Source organism: Lepidochelys kempii, chromosome 2, assembly GCF_965140285.1.
Source record: "Lepidochelys kempii isolate rLepKem1 chromosome 2, rLepKem1.hap1, whole genome shotgun sequence".
NCBI lineage: Eukaryota > Metazoa > Chordata > Testudines > Cheloniidae > Lepidochelys > Lepidochelys kempii.
The window spans coordinates 62177044-62200030 of record NC_136381.1 but is presented as its reverse complement, the minus strand read 5'-3'; the positions used below and the strand labels follow the sequence as shown (position 1 = coordinate 62200030).

The 22987-nt window shown below is 45.0% G+C and overlaps 1 protein-coding gene across 10 annotated transcripts in view; it reads left to right on the top strand.

The window, feature by feature from the left end:
• Nucleotides 1–16009: 16009 nt before the first annotated feature.
• The window catches only part of TRIM55 (tripartite motif containing 55), a 64117-nt gene continuing 57139 nt past the window's right edge, over nucleotides 16010–22987 (top strand). For 3 of the 10 annotated variants that reach the window (XR_012157191.2, XR_012157190.2, XM_073331006.2), the window contains exons 1-2: nucleotides 16017–16624; nucleotides 17878–18050. Coding sequence is in view for 7 of the 10 variants with exons in the window: in XM_073331006.2 (XP_073187107.1) it covers nucleotides 16457–16624; nucleotides 17878–18050 (341 nt within the window). In the remaining 3 variants the exon portion in view is untranslated. Of the gene's footprint in view, nucleotides 16625–17872; nucleotides 18051–22987 lie in introns of all 10 variants that reach the window. The other 7 variants (XR_012157188.2, XM_073331001.2, XM_073331002.2 and 4 more) reach the window with 7 other exon arrangements.

The window sequence follows — 22987 nt, the reverse complement described above, 5'->3', positions numbered from 1 at the left end:
TCTCTCCTCTTTTTTTAATTCCACCTTCTATCTCTTTGGTTGCTGGTTTGACTGCAGCTTGAAGGAAATTTTTGCCTTCGCTGCACACTCTTCTTTCGAGCTTATTTTAAAGGCAGAGTTCCTTTTTCTTTGCCCTCCCGCACCCACAGTGCAAGCAATATGGATATTAAGGCTTAGATGTTCCATTCATTGTCACCCTCATCTTGGGGCACCCTTGACACAAAATAGACTGGTGATACTAATTACTGTAGCAGACTTCATGGAGTCTCTGGCTTCTCTCCACTGTTGGCTTAGATAAAAGCGGTTTGTTTTTTTCTCACTTGTTTTTGTTTGGGTTTTTTTCTTCCCCCTGAGATGCAGGGGAGTTAGGTTTTGCTGTCTGGGAGGAAGCAGAATGTGGGGTGAGCAAAAAGCCTGCTGCTGTGTGCTATTATCATAAAAATTGTAGCAATGTATGTGGTTTTGAGTGTGTTTCAAACATTAGATTCCATTTCATCTACCTTTCATCGGTGAGCTCTATTAATCAAGGACTGGCAGGAAGCAATTCCATTTCTCTGAGTCTTGGGTTTTTGTCCATCACATTAGTAGAATACGTATTTATTTTTACCACTGTCATTGCTCAATGTACATAAAACCTTTCTGATAGAGAATTGTTACAAGCCCCAGCTCAAGGATTTTCTTGTAATAAGTTACTGGACTATCCCATAGATAATTTGAAGAGTTGCCGTCCTTGTCCTATGCAATAAAGACATAGGAAGACAGGCAGCTTGTCCAATTTACTTTGGAATTTTTTCTCTTCTTCTCATTTAACTGAGGCACTAGGTACAGTTAAGGCTAAGACCAGTTTTCTGTTTAAAGTGCAACTCTGCTAAGTGCTCTAAAATTGACATGCTTACTTGGTTTGCCTTGACATTGGTTTCAGGGGGTGCCATGCTCTGTTAATGATCCATATTTGGTGCCCTTTGACTAAGGAGTTCTTGATATACAATCCCTCACCCCCAAAAAAGCTTTTCTGAAAGCTGAAAGATTCTGGCTGTGACAAACAGGACAAGGACAATCAACTCTAATGGCTGGAACAGAAGTTAGACCTACTGGTTGGAACAGGAATCTCGCTTAATAATTAGAGCAGGAGATGGGACAGTGAGCCAGAGCTGAAGTTAGGAACCAGGAATCAAAAGCATGCATGGCAGAAGCAAAGTTAGGAAGGAAGCAAGTCAAGATATAATTGTAGCTATAAACAACGACATACATATTGGGCAACTAGTTACTTGTTGCAGCTGCTGAGCTTAAAAGCAGGCCTGCTGTCTCCCTTCAGCCAATCAGGCAGGCTGATTAATCAGGTGGTTCTACTGCAACCCAGCTGAGCTAATTAATCCACCTGGAAAGGTTGACTTGGCTAGTTTTAAGTCTCAGTGAAAGGAACTTGCTGGTCTGGTGATCTTGGCAAGGCAACTTTATTTTGCTCAGGCAGGTAGAGCTTAAACTAGGACTCGGACCACACCAGTCTCCAGTGCTTGGGGGTTACCCCAGTGCATGGCACCTACTAGTCCATGAGGGAAGATCAATTAAAATATAATTCTAAAAAGATGTTCCTTCTCCAGTTAGGTTTGTTATGAACCTCTCATGCTTATTCACATGCCTAATAGATCACACTGATCATGTATATAGAGAGAAGCTAACTATCTGGAAAACTATTTCTTCATCACAGGACCTGGCTCGAATGATAGTCAACCCAGGACTGAATTCTGAAGTGAAAAAGGAGGGATGTTGCTCTGATCTGCCTATATCAAAGGGGTATTTTTATTTTGGGGAAATGTAATCTGAGTATACAGAATATTCAGAAGGCACTGAAACTTGTTTTTGACAAAAAATAAATTATATTAGCAGATGCTTACAAGGATGGGAGAATGGTTGGGGTGGAAAAGTAGACAGGAACAGGGGAACCAGGTGATGGAGATTAGGAGTAGGGGAGTAGAAGGGAAGGGTGACATAAAAATGAGTGAGAGAAGAACTGCAGAAGAATAGCAGCAGGGATGCATGTCATCCCAACATTCTCCTCCTGTGTGTGTCCAGCATCTCGGGACCTGAAGTCCATCTTCAGGGGAGTAATTTCCTGATCCCCTCATGGGACCCGGGTTTGGATAGGGCTTGCTTATTGGGGGGGTCTGAGCTGCTCTCCTTACCCGCTATGTGAGCTGACTTCAGCGGTCCCTGGTATTTGGAGGTGTCTGAGCCCCACGCCCTGCACCCTATGTATGTGCCAGGTAATGTGGTGCCGATGTCCATATATAGCAGTCTGAGCCCTCCCACATATTAGCCAGGTTCTGGGAGGACATGCCTTTCTGGGCAGTATCTGAGCCCCACTTCTTAACCAATACACGTGATCAGGGTTCACTGTACCTCTGGGTATGGTGAAGCCCTGCTCACTGGACCCCTGTGTATGCGAGGAACTGGGACTGCTCCCCAACTATGGGAGTCAGACAGTGCCACATCCAAGAGAATTCAAAATTATTTATAGGTGTATTTCAGCCCTCCTCTTTCAAACCCCATATGAAACAGGATCTGGGGAAAAGCACTGTTCCTCTCAGTAGAGAGGTTAAACAGGAATGCCCAGAAAAAGAAAAGAGAAAAGATAGTTAAGAGTAGGGATTAAATGAAGAACTGAGAAGGGGTATTTTTAAAAAATATCAGAAATAGCTTATCATGCCTGAGAAATAAACTCAAATGGTAAAACACTTGCTAAGCATGTGAGAAGTAGCAGGATAGATGACTGCGTTCTCCAAGCCCCTTCTCTTTTTTTCCATCCCATCCCATCCCATCTCATCTTTTTTTTTTTTCACCCCCACCCACTCACCCACACATACACCATTTATGTCTGTGGGGAAAGGAGCATTCCGGGCTATCTGTAGATAATCTGAAGTTTTTCTGTCCTCAACCTGTGCACCGACTAGACGGGCAGGGATGCAACTCGTCGCCTTTCCTTTGCAGTTTTTGCTCTTCTTGTCATGAATGGAGGCGTTAGTTTCTGGTGGCAGGGAGGAGAGGAACATGGGGGGAAAGAAGAGTCCCCTGTCCTTCAGGCTCAACCTTTTGTGTGCACTGTTGACGGTGGGCTATTTTACTCAAGGTTGTAGCAATGTGTGCCTTTCAATGGTTTGCTCTCTCTTTGTCCATCTTTCCTCAGCGTCATAGAGCTCAATTGATGGAGAAGTGCAAGGGAGTGTTTCCATTTCTTTCCGTTTTGGGCTTTTGTCCATCACATTTGTAGAGCTGGGATTTCTTTGGGCAACCGTGATTGCACATTGTGTGTAAAAGGCTTCTGGCGGAGAAATACTAGAAGCCCGATCTGGTAGAATTTCTGGGAAGGAGCTGCCGGGCTATGCGTAGAGAATCTGAAGTTTTGCTGTCCTCAACCTGTGCACTGACTAGGCAGGCAGGGAGCCAACTCGTCATCTTTCCTTTGCAGTTTTTGCTCCTCTTGTTGTCATGAACGGAGACATTAGGTATGGGCGGGTGTGCAAGGCAGGGACGTGTGTGAGTTTCTCTGATGGTCTCTGGAAAGGCGTATTTTGTTGAAAGGCAAGAAAGGAGAGCAGCGTAGTTTGCTCTGTCCCATGTCCTTGTTGAGTGGAGGTCCTTTGCAAGGTGCTGTGTAAGCGAAAAGGTAACTTGTTTTGTGGTGTGAAGAGTTCCCTGGATGGGGTTTGCACTGAGTTGACTGTGCATGGCAGAGGCAGTGCAGTGCCAAACAAAGCCACGGGGAATTAGCTCAAATGGTAGAGCGCTCGCTTAGCATGCGAGAGGTAGCAGGATCAATGCCTGCATTCTCCAAGCCCCTTCTCTTTGCTCCCATCCCATCTTTTTCCTTTCCTTTCCCACCCCGACCCACTTGCCCCCACATACACCATTTATGTCTACGCGGAAAAGAGCATTCCGGACTGCTCTTGGCTTTGCGGTAAGCCTTTCGTCCTCAGGAAGCAAAGGGGGCAGCTTCTCTTTCAGGAGAGTGTGTGTCTGAGTTCTTTTCATTTGTGAGCCTCTTTGTATTTGTTTTTCCTGAGGTAGGCTTGGAAAGCGGAGTCGGGTGTGAAAGGGTACGAGAGGGAATTGGTCAATCATTGAGGAAGGGGAAGGGAAATGGACTGAGAAAATGTAGTGGTTTAAAAGGCCCCTTTCGAGCCAGGCAGGAGGTTTCAGCCTCGGATCCTTTTTCCATTGCACAACTGTTCCTATTCCGGGTGGGAATCAGGGCTGGGGTGCCAGCGGTGTGCTGCGCATGCTGGAGACAATCCCGGATCCCTTGTGGGTCAGCAGGAGGACGCGGCGTCCCAGCTAGCTGGCAGGGCTAGCGTCGCACCCCCTGGCGTTCCGTTCTTCCCTCGCAGCGTTGCCTTCCTGCTGTGCCTGTTAGGGAGCCTTTGAGCGGTATATGCGTGCGGACTTCCCGTTGGGTGAATTGAGGGTGGATGAGGCAGCTACCCAGCACCCGGGGCAGGCATGAAGATGAAGGGATAGGTGTGTGTCGCTTATTCCTTTCAAGGGCTGGGCACGGGCAAACCTGTGATTAGCAGTTAGTGCCAGTGGCACTTCTGCCTGACCCCTTGAGTCACTCGGGGCCATTTGTGCCTCGCTTCTTTTGCTAGCTCAGTTGGTAGAGCGAAGGACTGTAGGCTTAATTCTTCGGCGAACCCTTAGGCTGCTGGTTCAACTCCGGCTCGAAGGAGTTGGTCTTCGTTGCCTGCATTTCTTTAGAGCTCCCATTGCCATGTTTTTCTCCATTCGTGCGAGACTGGCCGCTGGAAATCTGTTGCATTTAAAGCACCATTTGCCACTACTTTCATCTACCACACCTGCTTCCAAGTACCTAGACCACAGTTTAGGCCTTTGTAGGCAGAGTTCCTTTTTCTTCGCCTTCCCGCACTCACAGCTTAGACATCTAGCTATTGATCTCAGACTTCAGAAGGGCCATTTGTCCCCCTGGTAGCGGGGCGCCTTTATCATAAAAGAGGCTGGCCGTAGCTATGTCCCCAAGCTGTCTTCAGTGTTTCTTGCCTGGGGCAGAGGTGCCAGGGGGGACCTAGTTTCTGGTGGCAGGGAGGAGAGGAATGTAGGGGGAAAAGAAGATTCTCCTGTCCTTCAGGCTCAACCTTTTGTGTGCACTGTTGACGGTGGGCTATTTTACTCAAGGTTGTAGCAATGTGTGCCTTTCAGTGGTTTGCTCTCTTTTTGTCCATCTTTCCTCAGCGTCATAGAGCTCAATTGATGGAGAAGTGCAAGGGAGTGTTTCCATTTCTTTCCGTTTTGGGCTTTTGTCCATCACATTTGTAGAGCTGGGATTTCTTTGGGCAACCGTGATTGCATGTAGTGTGTAAAAGGCTTCTGGCGGAGAAATACTAGAAGCCCGATCTGGGGGAATTTCTGGGAAGGAGCTGCCGGGCTATGCGTAGAGAATCTGAAGTTTTGCTGTCCTCGACCTGTGCACCGACTAGGCGGGAAGGGAGCCAACTCATCGTCTTTCCTTTGCAGTGTTTGCTTCTCTTGTTGTCATGAACGGAGACATTAGGTATGGGTGGGTGTGCAAGGCAGGGGCATGTGTGAGTTTCTCTGATGGTCTCTGGAAAGGCGTATTTTGTTGAAAGGCAAGAAAGGGGAGCAGCGTAGTTTGCTCTGTCCTGTGTTCTTGTTGAGTGGATTTCCTTTCTTATTCTTTGTTTCGTTGGTTTGGGGTTTTTGTCATCCTCCTGCTATGTATTCTGAGCTTCAATCTCTGCTTAGAGTAGTCCATTTTTGTATCTCATCTTCCGGGTGAGGAGAGCATAAGAACAACAAGAGTCTTTTGTCCTGTTGTTGACACGTTCTCTATCAAAATATACTGAATTTCCAGTTCATAGAATCATAGAATATCAGGGTTGGAAGGGACCTCAGGATGTCATCTAGTCCAACCCCCTGCTCCAAGCAGGACCAATCCCCAACTAAATCAGTTGTAGGAGGGAAACTGAGTCCAGACGGAATTGATGGGTCTCCTCCTGGGATGGGTGTAACAATTTCTGTACAAGAGCATCTCTTCACACTAATTAATGTTCCGCTCCTGTATGGTTATTTATACAGTGACAGAGGCTCACAATGCAACCACTTGAACATCACATTGTAATTTGGAACACAGACATTAGAAGTAAGATTAATGCATGGAGCAAATCACAAGCATTCAGTAGAGTGTAAACTCTGTACACTTGCTCATAATTCTTATATCTTTTTCATCAATATTAAGTTACAAGTGAGACAGACAGCTTCCAGCTATGTATCATTGTGTGTTCAGTGTAGACTTAGTGACCTTGGTTTGAGCTGGCACCTGGCCTCCCAGTTTTACAGAAGCTAGCATCAACGTCAATTATATGGTGATTAAGAATGGTCACAAGAACACTGCATTGCGATGTTAATCTGAATTTCATTTTGTTGAGTGGTCAAGGAGCCATATCTAGAGCTAATTTCTGTGGACTGGATCATTCCCTCTGTATCTGTGAGTTGAGGAGACTAAGGCCATGTCTATACACACAGCGCTGCAGTGGTAGAGTTGTGTTGGTACAGTTTGGGTGTCTACACTGTCAGAGTTACAAAGCTGCTCAGAGAACGCTGAAGGGAAACCACTCTTGTGTGTGCACACTGTCAGCTGCCTGTGCAAAAGCACGTTCACACTTGCGGCACTTGCAGCAGTATTTGGAGCGGTGCACTCTGGGCAGCTTCCCACAGAGCATCTCTTTCTCTCCTGCCACTAAGAGTTCTGGGAAGTCGGAGGGGGTCATGAGGCATCCCGGGTCCTGTCCCAGTGCCTCATGATGCATTGCTTTGCATCCCAGCAATCCCTGTGCTTTCGTCCGCATTTGGAGCCATCTTTCAATGGTTTGTGTACTGCATGCCCTGCCTCTTCGGTCTGCAGGACTAGATCCCACACTGTTGACCAGTATGCTGCTTGCTCTGACTAACACATCACAAGTGGCAGTGGAGTTACTCCTTAAACTACAAAGGCAAGAGGAATGCGACATTAATCTCACCATGCGTAGTAGCTATGACACGAGATTGCTTGTGGCATTCACGGAGGTGCTGACCCCAGTGGAATGCTGCTTTTAGGCTGGGGAAACAAGCGCTGAATGGTGGGATCACATCATCATGCACGTCTGGGATGATGAGCAGTGGCTGCAGAACTTTCAGTTGAGGAAAGCCACATTCATGGGACTATGTAATGAGCTCGCTCCAGCCTTGCGACATAAGGACATGAGAATGAGAGCTGCCCTGCTGTTGGAGAAGCACTTGGTGATTGCACTGTGGAAGCTGGCTACCCCAGACTGCTACCGATCAGTCACTAACCAGTTCGGAGTGGGAAAGTCGACTGTTGGACTTGTGTTGATGGAAGTGTGCAGGGCCGTTAGTCTCATCCTGCTCTGAAAGACCGTGACTCTGAGCAACATGCGTGACACTGTGGATGGCTTTGCATAAATGGCCTTCTCTAACTCTGGAGGGGCAATAGATGGCACACATATTCCAATTCTGGCACCAAACCACCTAGCCACTGAGTACATTAATCGGAAGGGGTATTTCTCTATGGTTCTCCAGGCGCTTGTGGATCACCGTGGGCGTTTCACGGACATTAACGCAAGCTGGTCCGGAAAGGTGCATGACGTATGCATCTTTTGGAACACTGGCCTGTTCAGGAAGCTGCAAGCAGGAACTTTCTTCATGGACCAGAAGATCACGGTAGGGGAAGTCAAAATGCCTATTGTGATCCTGGGAGACCCTGCCTACCCCTTATTTCTGTGGCTTATGAAGCCATACACAGGGCAACTTGACAGCAGCAAGGAACAGTTCAACAACAGGCTGAGCAAGGGCAGAATGACTGTTGAGTGTGCTTTTGGCCATTTAAAGGCCCACTGGCGCTGCCTATATGGGAGGCTGGACCTGGCCAATGACAATATTCCTATGCTTATAGATGCATGCTGTACGCTCCACAATATTTGTGAAGGGAAGGGTGAAAGCTTCACTCAGGGCTGGACTGCTGCGGCTCAGTGCCTGGAGTAGCTGAATTTGAACAGCCAGAGACCAGGGCTATTAGAGGGGTGCAGCATGGGGCCATAAGGATCAGGGATGCCTTGAGGCAGCAATTTGAAGCTGAAACCCACTAATATTTGTTGTTATGCTCAGGAGTGCAGTCCTTGTAATGCTGGGAGGTGATTGTGATTGGTGCAGACAATGCACTTTGAAGGTTTAAGAAAATTGCCTGTTGCTTTGCAGGGCTCTGTTTGCTTTCAATTAATGGAATAAAGATTGCTTTCAAACCAACACAATTCTTTTATTAAAAAAAAAAACGGTGGAAAGAGAAACACAAAAAAACACATCAGCACTGAGAGGGATGGGGGAAGGGAGGGTCCCAGGAGAAGGTGGGGTCCCGGGATGGTTAAAGATTTGTGTATGTCCAGGTATCATATGCAACCTTGTCCTCTGAAGTACAGTACAGCAGGTACTGTACTTCAGCAGGGCTAAACTGCAGAGGGATGGATGTTGACTGCAGTGGGTACTGGGAGTCATAGAATCATAGAATATCAGGGTTGGAAGGGACCTCAGGAGGTCATCTAGTCCAACCCCCTGCTCAAAAGCAGGACCCATCCCCAATTAAATCATCCCAGCCAGGGCTTTGTCAAGCCTGACCTTAAAAACTTCTAAGGAAGGAGATTCCACCACCTCCCTAGGCAACGCATTCCAGTGTTTCACCACCCTCCTAGTGAAAAAGTTTTTCCTAATATCCAACCTAAACCTCCCCCACTGCAACTTGAGACCATTACTCCTTGTCCTGTCCTCTTCCACCACTGAGAATAGTCTAGAACCATCCTCTCTGGAACCACCTCTCAGGTAGTTGAAAGCAGCTATCAAATCCCCCCTCATTCTTCTCTTCTGCAGACTAAACAATCCCAGTTCCCTCAGCCTCTCCTCATAAGTCATGTGTTCCAGACCCCTAATCATTTTTGTTGCCCTTCGCTGGACTCTTTCCAATTTAACCACATCCCTCTTGTAGTGTGGGGCCCAAAACTGGACACAGTACTCCAGATGAGGCCTCACCAATGTCGAATAGAGGGGGACGATCACGTCCCTCGATCTGCTCGCTATGCCCCTACTTATACATCCCAAAATGCCACTGGCCTTCTTGGCAACAAGGGCACACTGCTGACTCATATCCATCTTCTCGTCCACTGTCACCCCTAGGTCCTTTTCCGCAGAACTGCTGCCTAGCCATTCGGTCCCTAGTCTGTAGCTGTGCATTGGGTTCTTCCGTCCTAAGTGCAGGACCCTGCACTTATCCTTATTGAACCTCATCAGATTTCTTTTGGCCCAGTCCTCCAATTTGTCTAGGTCCTTCTGTATCCTATCCCTGCCCTCCAGCATATCTACCACTCCTCCCAGTTTAGTATCATCCGCAAATTTGCTGAGAGTGCAATCCATACCATCCTCCAGATCATTTATGAAGATATTGAACAAAACCGGCCCCAGGACCGACCCCTGGGGCACTCCACTTGACACCGGCTGCCAACTAGACATGGAGTCCGCAGTGTTGGACTGTGATGGGGGAGAGTGGAATGCCGTGGGTACAGACTGGAGCCAGGAGGTTGATAAGAGTGTGTTAGCGGTGTGTGGGGGGCGCATGGGAAAGAGTTTTGCAACAGCGACTGCAGAGGAGGGTGGGTGCGGAGCTCCTCGGTTTGCAGTGCTAGTAGCTCCTGGAGTGTGTCCGCTTGGCGCTCCATAACATTTAAGAGCCACTCCGTGGCTTCATTCTGGCGTGCCACATTCTCCTTTCTCGGTCCCTCTTCTCGCTGTTCTGCCACTCCTTCAATTCTTGTTTTTTGGCCGCAGAGTGCCTCAAGACCTTACACAGAAAGTCCTCCTTAGTTTTTCATGGCCGCTTTCTAATTCGGCGCAGCCATTCAGCCAGCAATAACAAAGAGGGAGGCTGGGCTCCCAAAGTCATATCTATGAAGCCAAAATGCAACATTTTACAGAACCTATATTGTTGGCAACACAGAGACCACTGATTCAGTGATTTAAAACACAGTCACTATTCACATACTTATCACTAACAGGTTGACCCCAGGCAAGCACACATGAGCCACAAGACCCCCCAAATGGGGAGTAGCTGCAGGGGCAGGGGAAATCAGTGTTCCAGGACTGTACTGGACACGTGGCTCTTGGGGAGAGCCACCATTGTATGGGGGAGGGCCTTATAATCATTCCTGTCCCCACATTTTCCACAGGTTGTGTTCATTATGGAAGATATCTTGCTGCAGAGGGTGAGCAGGGAATCAAGGGAGGGTCTTCTCCAAGACTGCAGCTTCTGCCGTGGCCCTTATGCGGCTCACCTGTGTGCAGCAATGGATCCCCTCCTCCCAGTGACAGCAGAGTGACGCGGGAAAGTTACCCTTAATGGGGCAAGAAACAAAGCAGCTCTGCCAAAGAACCTGCGGCAGCGGATTGCCCAATATCTCCATGAGAGTTTCTTGGAGATCTCTGAGGCAGATTCCCATGAAGTGAAGGAGTTAATCAACACCCTCTTCTGCTCAGTCCACTCAGACTAGGCATGTGGTGGTAGGCACATCATGCAGACACAAGCTTGCTTTCTGCAACCCTCCTGCCCCCAACAACTCGCTTCAGCGATTCCCAAAATCAAAGCCACTTATCAGGGGCCTCCTCTCCTGTTTGCGCTTCACTAAGCTCTGACTGCTGTGACTGGCTAGCCCCCTCTGGGGTAGAAAAGAGCTCCTGGCTGCATGCACCTCTGACCTCTGAGTTGTCCTGTGCCTCTGGGTCCCTCTCCCCCTCCACATGCTCATCCAAGATTTCCTCCTCCTGGCTCGGTCCAGTCTTGACTGGCACGCAAGCTACCGCAGTATCCACAGTGAATTTTGCAGTGGAGGTGGGGTCGCCACTGAGTATCGCAACCAGCTTTTTGTAGAACTGGCAACTTGTGGGCACAGCACCGAAGCAACGGTTTGTCTTCTGCGCCTTGTGGTAGGCGTTCCACGGCTCCTTCACTTTGACCCTGCACTGCAGTGTGTCCCGGTCATGGCCCTTTTCTGGCATGCATCGTGAAATCTGTCTATAGGTATCATAATTCCTATGGCTGGAGCGGAGCTGGGATGGACAACCTCCTCACCCCAAATACTGATGATGTCCAGCAGCTCGGCATTGCTCCAAGTGGGAGATCACCTGGTGCGTGGAGCAGGCATGGCCACCTGGAAAGATGCACTGAGACCACTGCATGCATCACCGAGCAAACAGGAAGGGGACTTTCAAAATTCCCAAGGAATTTATGGGGTTGGGATGACGGTTGGTCACCTGAAGACAGGGCAGTAGAGTTCAAACCGATGACCAGAGAGGCAAGAACAGGCATTGTGGGACACCTCCTGGAGGCCAATCGCAGGGCTGAAATTGAGCAGGGTGTCTACACTGGCACTGCGGCGCTGTAGCCCCACCACAGAAAGCTGGACGCCTCTCGTCGGGGTGTTCTTTTTACAGCGCTACGACTGCGCAGTTTCTGTGCACTACATGGCTTGGCCATGTGTGCACCTCGGGAGTTAGAGCACAGAAAGCTGCTTCACTGCACAGAAACTTACCAGTGTAGACAAGGCCTTAGTGAAGACACTCCATGCCAACAGGAGAGAGCTCGCCCGTCAGAATAAAAAACCCAACTCGGTGAGTGGCAGAAGCTATGTTGGTGAGAGAAACTCTCCTCCCAACACAACTCTGTGCACACAAGCCCTTTTGTCAATGTAACTTATGTTTCTCATGGGGTGGAATATTCACAACCCTGAGCGACATAAGTTTTGCAATATAGGCTGTCGTGTAGACATAGTCTTAGATCCAGTTGATCCCCTGTTCATGGGCATAGGTGTGGTGGAGTATCACTTCCATGGCATCGTCCCTACTTGCTGAGCCCCTGTGGGGCTTCTCTGCGGGAGCCCCATGGCATTGGCACTGCATTTATTCAGAGCAGTTGAGAATGTTGCTACTAGCTAAGGAGTAAAAGAATGTAAAACAGCTATTTAATGGTGAATAAATGATGGGAACATTGTATAAAGAAAGACTTAGGCTTTGTCTTCACCGACTCAAAACTGTTTCTTTTTTTATATAGAGAGAACTAATGTGTGGTAGTTATCTCACTGTAAAATACTAAGTGGAGACACGGCATTTATAGTGTTTACTGTGAGGTAGTAGGTGAGATCAGTGCTATACCTCCTACCTGCGGTTGGCCGGCCTAGTTTATTTCATGGAGTGCCTTCTTTACACTATGTTTTTGCAGCAGGATAGCTAATGGATGTTAATTATTCTGTGCTAAAAACACACTTTTTTTTGTCAGTGAAGATGCAGCCTTAGAGGCAGCTGCTTCTGCCATAGATAGTAATAAGGCAGAATTTACAGGGGTAACATAGAGGAATGTTGTGTAATGTAAGTTCAAGATAAGAAACTATAAAATAAGAGAATTCTCTGAACTTGAAACCCATGATACCATAATAGCATTGAAACTCAAACCTACATACCACACAACCTCACCCTACTCCATCAAATCCCTCTAAGCTCGTTGTGTTCTGTTAGTCTTCCATGGGTGACTTCCTCCCCAGGCTTCACTCCACAGGCCTCAAATTTTAACGTATTACAAATATAGAGGATCTTACAGCTATTTCAGTGATATCAAGCATATCTTATTCCACTGCAACAAGGCGCTTCTTCGATAGTTTCTGCTTGGGTTTAACAACACACATAACATTCCTTGGGTAAGATACTCTCCTCTAAAAAAAATCTATTTATTTAGTGCTTTAGCATGTAAGCCCCCAGTTGGGATCGAGGTTTGGTAAAGCTAGGCTCTGCACAAACACATGGAAAGACATGGTCCATGGCTTGAAGACAAGGTAAGACAAGGATAACAATATTAAGATCATGTGGTTACACTGGCTAGTTATACGCACAACTAGATGGCTCTGAATTATATGATTCTCTTTCCTTAATAAACTAACTTAAATCAGCCCTCCAAGATGCCTGCTCAGTGTAGTCATCACGGCTAGACCAATTTCTTGTAGGTGTCACAGCAGAAATGGGTCTTGAGGAGGATTTGGAGGGGCAGAGGGACTGGTTTTCTGGATTAAATTAGGTTGAGTAGTATATGCCCAACAGGTGGTATGGAATGAAGCCTGGAGATGTTTAAAGGAGAAACACACAAATTGGTGGGCTGAGATAGGGGATGGGGAGTAGATCCTCTGTGTTGGTGGGCTGGGTAGTTAGAGGAATGGGTCTTCTTTGGTTTTTGAGGAGGGCAGTTTTATCCTGACTGTTGGTGGTCTTCCCTAGCTGGTGTCAGGGACTGGGGTTCCGGTGGGAGTCAGGGAGAGGTAGTGAGGCTCCAGGCTCCCTCTCAGTAGAGGTTCTTCAGAATCTAGGCTGGAACTGGTCCCGTTGGCACTGAGAGGGGAGAGTTGCCAGACTGTCAGTGCAGCAGCAGGCTGGCCCCTGCCTGTTCTCTGCCTAGTCTGCTGCTGCAGCAGCTAACAGGGATGGGTTGGTTGTGGGGATGAGGTGGTACATCTTCCATGTGCTCCTTAAAGGGAAGATTCCCTTGCAGCATCTGCTTCAACCACTGCAATAGCAGGCGTACATGCAGTTTGAAGACTGTAAGTGTGTAGTCCCAGACTTAGAAGGCAGAACAGTTTAACAAGCAGAGCCTGCCTTAGTATATATGGATGGGCTTGTGAAATAGTTTTTTGCCATCTCCTCTCTGCTGCAATGTAACTGACTCGTGCCCACCATTATCAGACCATTGCACACAGGGCCAGCTTGCAGATTTAAAGGAGGGTTAGCTAGATGATTCTTTTGGGCTACATTTCAAATGTAACTGATTTATTTAACCTAAAAATGTGTTTAGGGTGGCATCTGTAGGTTCCCTTGGACTCCTGCTGCAGAAGTAGACCCCTTACTTCTTGCCACCATAGCTGAGATTCTCCTTACCATCAAAGGCCTATTAACAAGAGGCTCCTGTGAGCCACTTCTGCCTCATCAGTGAGTTTCTACTAAAATAATTCCACCCCCACTCTCTTCTGCAGCTTGTTGGCACCATAAATGTTTCTACAGAGAACACCTTTTCTTCCATCTCAGTCTTGGCTGCTCAGAGATTATACCCATCTATACTGACATTCCACCAAATTCCAGTTATGCCTACTGCATCATAGTCTCCATCATTTAGTAGCCCTTCCAGTTTGGTTTGCTTGTTTCTGTGCAGTTGTGTATAAACATTTTAGTACATAGATACTTATATTATTTAGCTTTTGTCTCAGAAGATCATCGTCTTCTGCTTTACTTCACAGGCTAGAAGTACATGCCTAGTCATCTGAGTAAAGCAAAAGCTCCCTTTCTCCCCTTTCCCTACCAAGTTTAAAGATTGCCTGCAGTGGAAAGGAGGGATGCAGAAGGGACAAGCTAGTTGAGGGCTGGGGGAGAGAGAATGAGGAGTTCAAACTTCCATAGACACTAACAGTCATCTCTGACTCTGCCCACAGAGGGGAGGGAAAGAGATGCATCTCTTCTCTATTGCCAGAAACTTCCCTCTCCAACGTCCTCTGTCTGGTGCCAAAACTCCCAGCTGTCCCCAAGCTGCCAAAACAACTTCCCCTTGACAACTTTTAAGGTCTTGTCTGCACAAGAAAGTTGCACTAGTTTCATTAAAGGTGTGATCTGAAACTGATTTTGTCAAACTAGTGCAACTTTCTTGTGTAGACAAGGTCTCTGATTTATTTATACATTTTGGGTGAAATCCTGGCCCCATTGACTTTACCTTGAAAATCAACAGCAGACTAAAATAAATTGAATTTAATGTGATTCTCTTACTTTGCATACAAAGTGTTTTACTCATTTTCATATGTATGTCAGCAAAAACATCATTTTTTTTTAATTCATCAGAATCTGCTGCAGAGTTTCCAGACTGCTGCATTGGTATTGCATGAAAACTAGATGCCTTGCTATTGAATTTAGGTCCATCTTGTCCCAGAGTACACCGGGTTTGTTAATAGCACTTAGCACTCATATAGCACTTTTCCTATTCAAAACACTTCATGAACATTAACTATTGTAAACAACAAGGCCTTCTATAAGGTACTTTACTGATCAATTATTCTGTATTGCACTAATTATTCTTATAGTCAAATAACACTGAAGATAATATGTTAATTGCATGTACAGTATGTAAGCAGACAGTGCAATTCCTTACAGTATGTGTGGGGAGTGGGCTTAAATTTGTAGATGGAATATGTATTGTTTGTACAGTTGTGTGATAAATTATTGGCAAATAGAAGCACAGATGGCTTTGCCCTAAGATCAGGCATCACATGCCAGAAATTATCTGGGAAATTGTCATTTTAAAAATAACTCTAGAACAAGTGCCAAGTTCTGAAGGATCCATGTGTCTAATAAACAGATATAAACACAGCAGTGTCCAAAGCTTAAATATATTTGGATTATACTATGGATAAGGAAAACATGCACAATTATCACCTATCCTCTGCTAGTAAAAATGAAATCTCTTCATATATCTTTTGTGCTTTTAATCAGGAACTGGAATTATTTAATTGCTATGGAATGAATGGACCAAATAGTCACTCTAAATTAAGTTCCAGTTACCTAAGGAAGTTCAAGCAATTATAAAGTCAGGAGAATTTTTGTACTAGTTTTTTAAAGTTATTACACTTTTAGGGCCTAATTATTTAGGAACTGATCCACAGCTCTTATTGACTTCCATTAGATTTGAGCGCTACTGAAATTCAGGCTTTGAGTTTATTAATACTTCTAAGTCAAATTATTGCAAATATCATTGTAGTTGTTGTAACCTTTCAGTTTATTAAAACTGTATTTATTTCATACTGTAATTAAACAATACATTACGATTTCTGATAATAGTCTTTTGCTTCACCAGAAAATGACATCAGGTTATTTAGGGCCCTATAATTTTCACTGTGGTGCAGAGATAAGAATGAACTCGATTGCATTCGTTGTGCTGTTAACACTTGTGCTTCTCCAAGGGGGTGAGTGCTGCCATGTGTCAATGACAACTGTCAACTCCTCTCCCCTTCCTCCGCCTCCTCCTTGCTCTGAGACAGGAATGTTGATCTCTCATCTCTGTAATCCATCACCTGTCTGAATCTGTCCTTGTGTCACTTGCATATATGGACAAGTTAGAATGGCAACTTGTGACGTTGTGCTGCTAAAAACGGCTCCAGCTCCCTTCAGCTCTTTGTTTTAACAATGTCCTCCAGTGAAAGAAATTCAAAGGACATTTGATCACACAAGCCATGGAATTATTTCAAGGAAACTAACCCGGAAACTGATCGATGGTACTCTTTTATTCTGGACATATGCACCTTGGAACAGCTAGGAGATGAGCACTTCTCTGAATTACAAGTCCTTTTCCAAAGAGCAGCAAACCATGGATAACCTGGAGAAACAACTTATTTGCCCCATCTGTTTAGAGATGTTTACTAAACCTGTGGTCATCCTCCCCTGTCAGCATAACCTGTGTAGAAAATGTGCCAGCGATATTTTCCAGGTAGGTTTATTTCAATATGAAGATTTGCAGGTATAAATATAATTTTCCCAAGGCAAAAGGGAGGGGAGAATTTACACCATCAGTTTATTTGCTCTTAAGAATTTGCAAGTTTTTTAAAAAGGCATAAATAGAAGCTACTTAGACAGAAAATATCTCTGTTTGGCTCTCTCTGCCTGGAGATCTGTGGGGGAAGATCCTCGGCTGCTGTGAGTTGTCATATGGTGTTTACATGTACAGTATCCATATATAGAGACAACTTATACCAGCAGAGGATCTGCCCCCTTGTCTTGTCTTTTATACATTGACCCATTTTCTGCATTTATTTTTATTCAGACTGACTTTTCTATTTCAAGTATTTAGAGCCAGCAAGATCTATCAGAGGCAGGGTCACCTGGGGTTGGGGGGCTGGTAAACGGGACAGTTTGCCCCCAGCCCCCAAAATGATGGAGAGGTGGCCGGGCCAAATCTGAGTGAGAACATTGTGACCTGGTGTCCTGGATGGCAGTGCCACTCTGGTTTGGTGCCTGCCATTGATAGTGCGGGGAGCCACTTGCCCAGCCTGGCCAGATCCAGATGCCACCACTGCCACTGGGCTCATTGCACTGGGCCCAAGGGAATCCACTAGGCCTGGAGCCCAAAGTAGGAACAAGATCAGGGATACTGCTCCAGAGCTCAGGGAGAGGTGGGATTCGGAGCAGCCCCCTGGCTACATGCAGGGCAGACCCCACACAAGCCTGGGCCTTCTATGATCCCATCTCGCCTTACCTCCTTAAGCTCTTTCGTCTCCATAATAATTTTTTTGGAAGGGTGGGGGAGGGGCTTGACTTCCAGATTTTGCCAGGGCCCCCTAAAATCTCTGTGCGGCCCTGAAAAATGTTTAAAGATATTTAATTTCAAATTTATGTTTGTTCTAGCACTGTAGAATGGTATGTTTATCTCTAGCACAGGTTGTTGCAATATTATTAGCTGGCAGGTGCTAAGTGAAGTGATGTAGGGCCATAACTTTCATCTGGGGATTGTTAGGTCAATGGAGAGTCCTGCTTTAAGGCCTTGATCCAAAGATCATTGGAGTCCTGAGGGTGTTTTCACTGACTTCAGTGGGCTTTGGGTTAGATCTGAAATAGTTGGCCTGATATGCACCTTGTGTTGTGAAAATTAAGGTCATTATTAGAATAACCACAGTGTTTAAAAAAAAAAAAAAAAAGCTATACATGGCCTTATTCACCTGTAATTTTACTGCTTGGCAAGAACAGGCCTCTAACCCGTATCTGCCAACCAGAGGAGGCACCACTATGGCATCAGGTGGTCGATTTCGCTGTCCCTCTTGCAGACATGAAGTGGTTCTGGACAGACATGGTGTGTATGGACTTCAAAGGAACCTATTAGTGGAAAATATCATTGACATATACAAGCAGGAGTCCACCAGGTAACATACTAATTTGTATCCTTAAAAGAATATTTACCATACAAGATGATGCAGCTTATGACATTTTTTTTCTTTCCTTTGCTTTGTGAGTTGTTAGTTCTGTTTATTTCATTTTATCTTTTGGAGCTGGTGGAGGTTTACTGTACTTGGAGACTGGAATGATATCATACGTGCCTCTGTCTTTTTATTGTGGAATGAAATCAGCCCTCACTTATTATTCTATATCACTTGACAGAATGCAACGTTAAAATAGGTGCTGATTTTTTGCTTCCCACACGGAGTCTGATTCCGCAGTCCTTATTCACATGCATGATCCTTAGTCATGCAAGCAGAGTCCTTGAAGTCAATTGGGTTAGTCACGTGACTAAGGAAAGAAGGGTCTTGCCCATTTACTCAGTCTTACAAATTTTTCAAAACTTTCATGTTCCACAATTTGTTTTCAGTCCATGTATTCCTGTCTTTAAAAGGTGCCAGCACTTGTTAGGAAACCCTGAGGGACAAATAGAGTGAGAAAAAATATATCTGAATTATACTCAGAAGCCATCCTGCATCAGAATACTGAATCATCAATATTTTTAAAAAGCACTCCTGTAAGCTTGGGATGTGAACTCATGAAATCAAGTCTTATTTAGGCCTCACTTTCTGTACAGAAGAGAATGAAAATTCCAAAAATAACAGTTAATGACAACACAGTGTAGTTGTGCATAGGAAAACCAAAATCCTGGAGGGGAAGCATGAGTTAACCCTAAAAAGTAAGACTAACAACTACTGGATACAGAACTGAGCCAGCAATAGAACATTACCATTTTCTTTCTTACCAAGTGATAAGCAGGAAAGGTGCTCACACATCACTGATCATACTTCCGTTTGCATCACAGAGACGAAAAACTAAATAGCAAACCCAGTTCTACAGTCTTGCTCAAGCCAGTAATCCTTATCGACTCAAGCAGACTTCAGTGTAAGTGAGGGGTTGCTTGCAGCACTGGTTTCATGCTGAATGCTGCCTTTTAGAAGCAGGTTGGTTGGTTATAGATTTCCCTCATTAATTGCCATCTTACAAACCTTTTTGTCAATGAGACCGTGTAGGACAGTTTCAGTAGAAAATCTCAAATCGACCACAAAAAATGCCAACAAAGAATAGCACATATTCACTGATTTAAGGGAAACTTTGTCACAAATTTACTTTATGTATCAAACTGTTCCCAGCCTCTGTGGTGGTATACAAGGGGAGGAAGGGTAAGGAGACCCACAGTTGAAGTTGTTGTATTCCCTTCTGCACAAAAACTGCTCCTGGCTAGCAAATCTAGCTACACCAAATGAGGCAGGAAGGCAGAGGAGGAAGCAGGGTCATGGTCTTGCATCCTCTTCTCCCAACACAGACTGTTAACTCTGAACGTAGGCTGCACTGTCAAAGAGTGACACAGGAGTTGTACTCCCTGCCAGAGGCACAATGTCTCCCAGTGCTGGCAGTGCAGCATTATGGTGCCTCCATGCCTCCCCAAGTACAAGGCAATGGCTACAAGGCATAATGAAACCCTGCACGCCCAATTCACAGCCCAACTCCACCCCTTTTGCACTACTCCGGTGTAGCAAAGGGGCCTAAAACTGGGTAGATCTGGCACCTAGAAAATACCCCTGATGTAAAAGTGTTCTTCAATTGGTGCAAGCTCCTCTACGCTGTCCTTCATCGCCACCCCATGCTGAAGCATGGGTGGAGAGAGGAGTGTGTGGCTGGAGCACTGGCCATCCTTGGCTGTAGGATGGCCCCATGGAACTGCCCTAAACTAAGCTGGGGGCCAAACCAAGAAGCTGGGGAGCACAAAGTTGACTGAGAGCTGTCTTACTCTTTCCCCGTAGAGAGTGGCATGCTGAGCAGAGCTCAGCTACTCCCATGACTCTTTGTCCCCAAATGTGTCAGTGATATACAAATACCCTGTAGTTAGCAGGGAAAATCAGAGGAAATGAATCAGCAGAGCTACTTCACTGGCTGTAGCAGGCAACAGAACAAGCTGATCATATGTGGGTCTTTAACCTCTTTTTGCATTTTTCTATACAGTTTGAGGTTAACTTTAATACTATGGATGTTACTCTTTTTTCCCATGAGTCCATGGCTTTATTCTGCAGCCATTGCAGCAAGAATATGTAAAAGATCATACGAGATTTGGTGATTCTTATTTTTTTTAACCTCACAAATATAAAATGCAATAAACTGAACTAAAGAAGAGAACAAAAATATGCATATAAATGTATGTTGTCTCTGTTATTTCTCTGCAAGGATTATTTTTAATATATGAAGGTATTTTTAACCCTCACTTATGTCCTTAGAGTTACACTAATTATCAGGGCTATCCTGGCAACAGTAATGCTTCAGAGCATTATCTAAGCTATTTGACACGTTGTATGCCTCAGCTGCTTATCTCCCTCACCCTAACTTTTCTAAAGCCATCATGAGTATGTTGCCTGGAGTCACACTGCCTTATTCTATGCTGGTGTAGCCCCATTGAAATCAGTGGCATTACCTTCCCAAAAAACTGGGGCAAATTAGGCCTGTTACCTTTCTTGTATATCTTCCACCTTATTGAATGATCTATAGTAACTACTCCACTTTCTTTATAACGCTCTGTAATATAACACCTTCTTTGTCTCATTACTTCCCAAATTAAAGGCTAGGTTTTGCCAGGCCTTGCACAGGAGGAGAACGCCAAGAGCCTTCCTCATATCCTTTCCTAGTGCCCCTCTTCACCATTGTAATCCCTGAGCTTTCTCGACCATGGGAACCTCCCACCTAGCATCCTTTGGGGGACATGACCCCAAAGGTGGATGCAAGGAGAGGGGTCCATGGCTCCCAGCTGCACGTCACACTAGCCAGTGGAGCTGTCTGGGTGCACAGAGGAGAGCATCCTAAGGGAGGAGAGCATTCCTGTGTTCCTGGCACACTCATCCAGTGCTCCCTGGAATGCTCGCTGGGGTGTAATGGCACTGCAAAGCCCCCAACATGGGCCTCTGCCTTGCAGGCACAGTCAGGCCTTTATGGAGGCTAATGTTAATTTTTCAGTATTAAATGAAATGACTGGCATTGTTACCAAATAAAACTCTGCATAGTGTGGGAGTCTGAATTTCAACAGAACATTTCAACTGAAGCTTTTTGGCACTGTATAAATCCTGAGACAGTCATTCATGACTAAACAGTTCCTCCTCTATTTTGGTAATGTAGTACCCATTCCTGTAAACCTTTATTCAAGTGATTATTTTTTTTTCCTTTAGATTCACACTGGTGTAATGGAGAGCAGAATCTGGCCCAGAAAGCTTACACATACTATAAGGCGACATTTATTAGAACAACCATTCTTTATCACGCTCAATTAATTTTTCCTTTGAATGACAGTGACGTGAAAATATAAAATGAGTACACAATGATTCATATCCTCAGCTCATGTAAATCAACATATGTCCACTTCTGGCCCTAATTATACTAACTGCATATTTGCTAATTTATTATTGCGCTTAGTTGCACAGTGCATCTTCTCATGCGTTAGCTTTGTTTTTAGTTTTTGTTTTGCTTTTTTGTTCCATAAACCCAACACATCAATGATACAAAGTGCTCTCTGCTTTAAGGATCATCTTAGCCATGTGCAAAGCAACAGTAAGGAGGCTCTATTCCGGGGACCCAGGAGAGTGGGAGCCAAGATGCATCCCAAGTCAGATCAGGAGCTTCATTACTACTTGTGGAATCTCTCTGAGTTGCAGTTTTAGGGTCTGATCCTACAAGCCATCTGCACAGGCACTCTCACAGAAGTCAGTGGAGTATATAATAAGTGTGTGTCTCTCATAACACTAGATGCTAGATCAGTTTAGCTACCAACAGCTTCTTCAATAGGTTTATGATTCAATAGGTTTATGATTAATAATTTACTACTAAAACTGTGCTAATATTTTCCTACAGACTAGTATTTAAATTTTCATTTCAGGAGAATCTGACTTCTGTTACACCAATGTGAATCCAGATGATCTACTGTGAACTCAGTGGAGTGACTTCGGATTTACGCTGGTATAAAAGAGATCAGAATGTGGCCCAAGAGGCTCTGGTAAAAGTCTCTCATTTTTCAGGGAAGAGGCTTGTAAATTAACAGCATATCAGTTTCTTTTCCAGTTTTCTATGCTAGTTTTGAGAGCTTCATTGGTCCAGAGATTTCTGCCTTGGTTTCTTTGAACTCCTTATGATACCTTTTGAAGATTGGCTACTTCTGACAAAGGGTCCCTCAGGTCATCACTGGGTCGACTTGATACCTTTACCTTTTTGACCCTCCTTGTCTGTCTGACATGTTATTGGTCATGGTTTTAGTGACAGATAACTGATGATTTCTAGTCTTGCAAATATTTTCAGGAAGTGCAGGCATTTCAGTCGTCTTGCCATTTCGAGGTTTGCTGTCCATCCTCCCGTGTGTGCAGAAACTCCTGCTGCTGCCCCACAGTATGCATAGGGAGTTGGGTGTTTTGGAATCATCTGCACACAATTTAAAGCATCCTTTACAATGTACACATTATGCAACTGCCTGGTAGAAAATTGATCCTAATAATATAGAAGATTTCTAGAAATCTTATTACTTCATCTCATTATTACTGTGTATCCGGTTATATTGCAGAGCACAGATTTTGCTTACTGTATGAACAGACTCCTATAACTTTTGTTTCAAAACCTCATAAAATTAAAAAATGGAAGCAGAAAATATTTTATTTTCAACTTTTTTCCAACTTTTTATCTATTTGTCTTGATTTCCCTTTCAAGTAGCGCAAAAGAGAAAACATGCCTGCTATCCATGAAAAGGAGTAGTTATCCCCACTGTACTAACCTGTATGGAAGAGTCTTATATCATTTAATAGAAATGATAATCTTTTAATTAGTTTTTGAAGCATCTAATAGAATGTTATGGACAGTT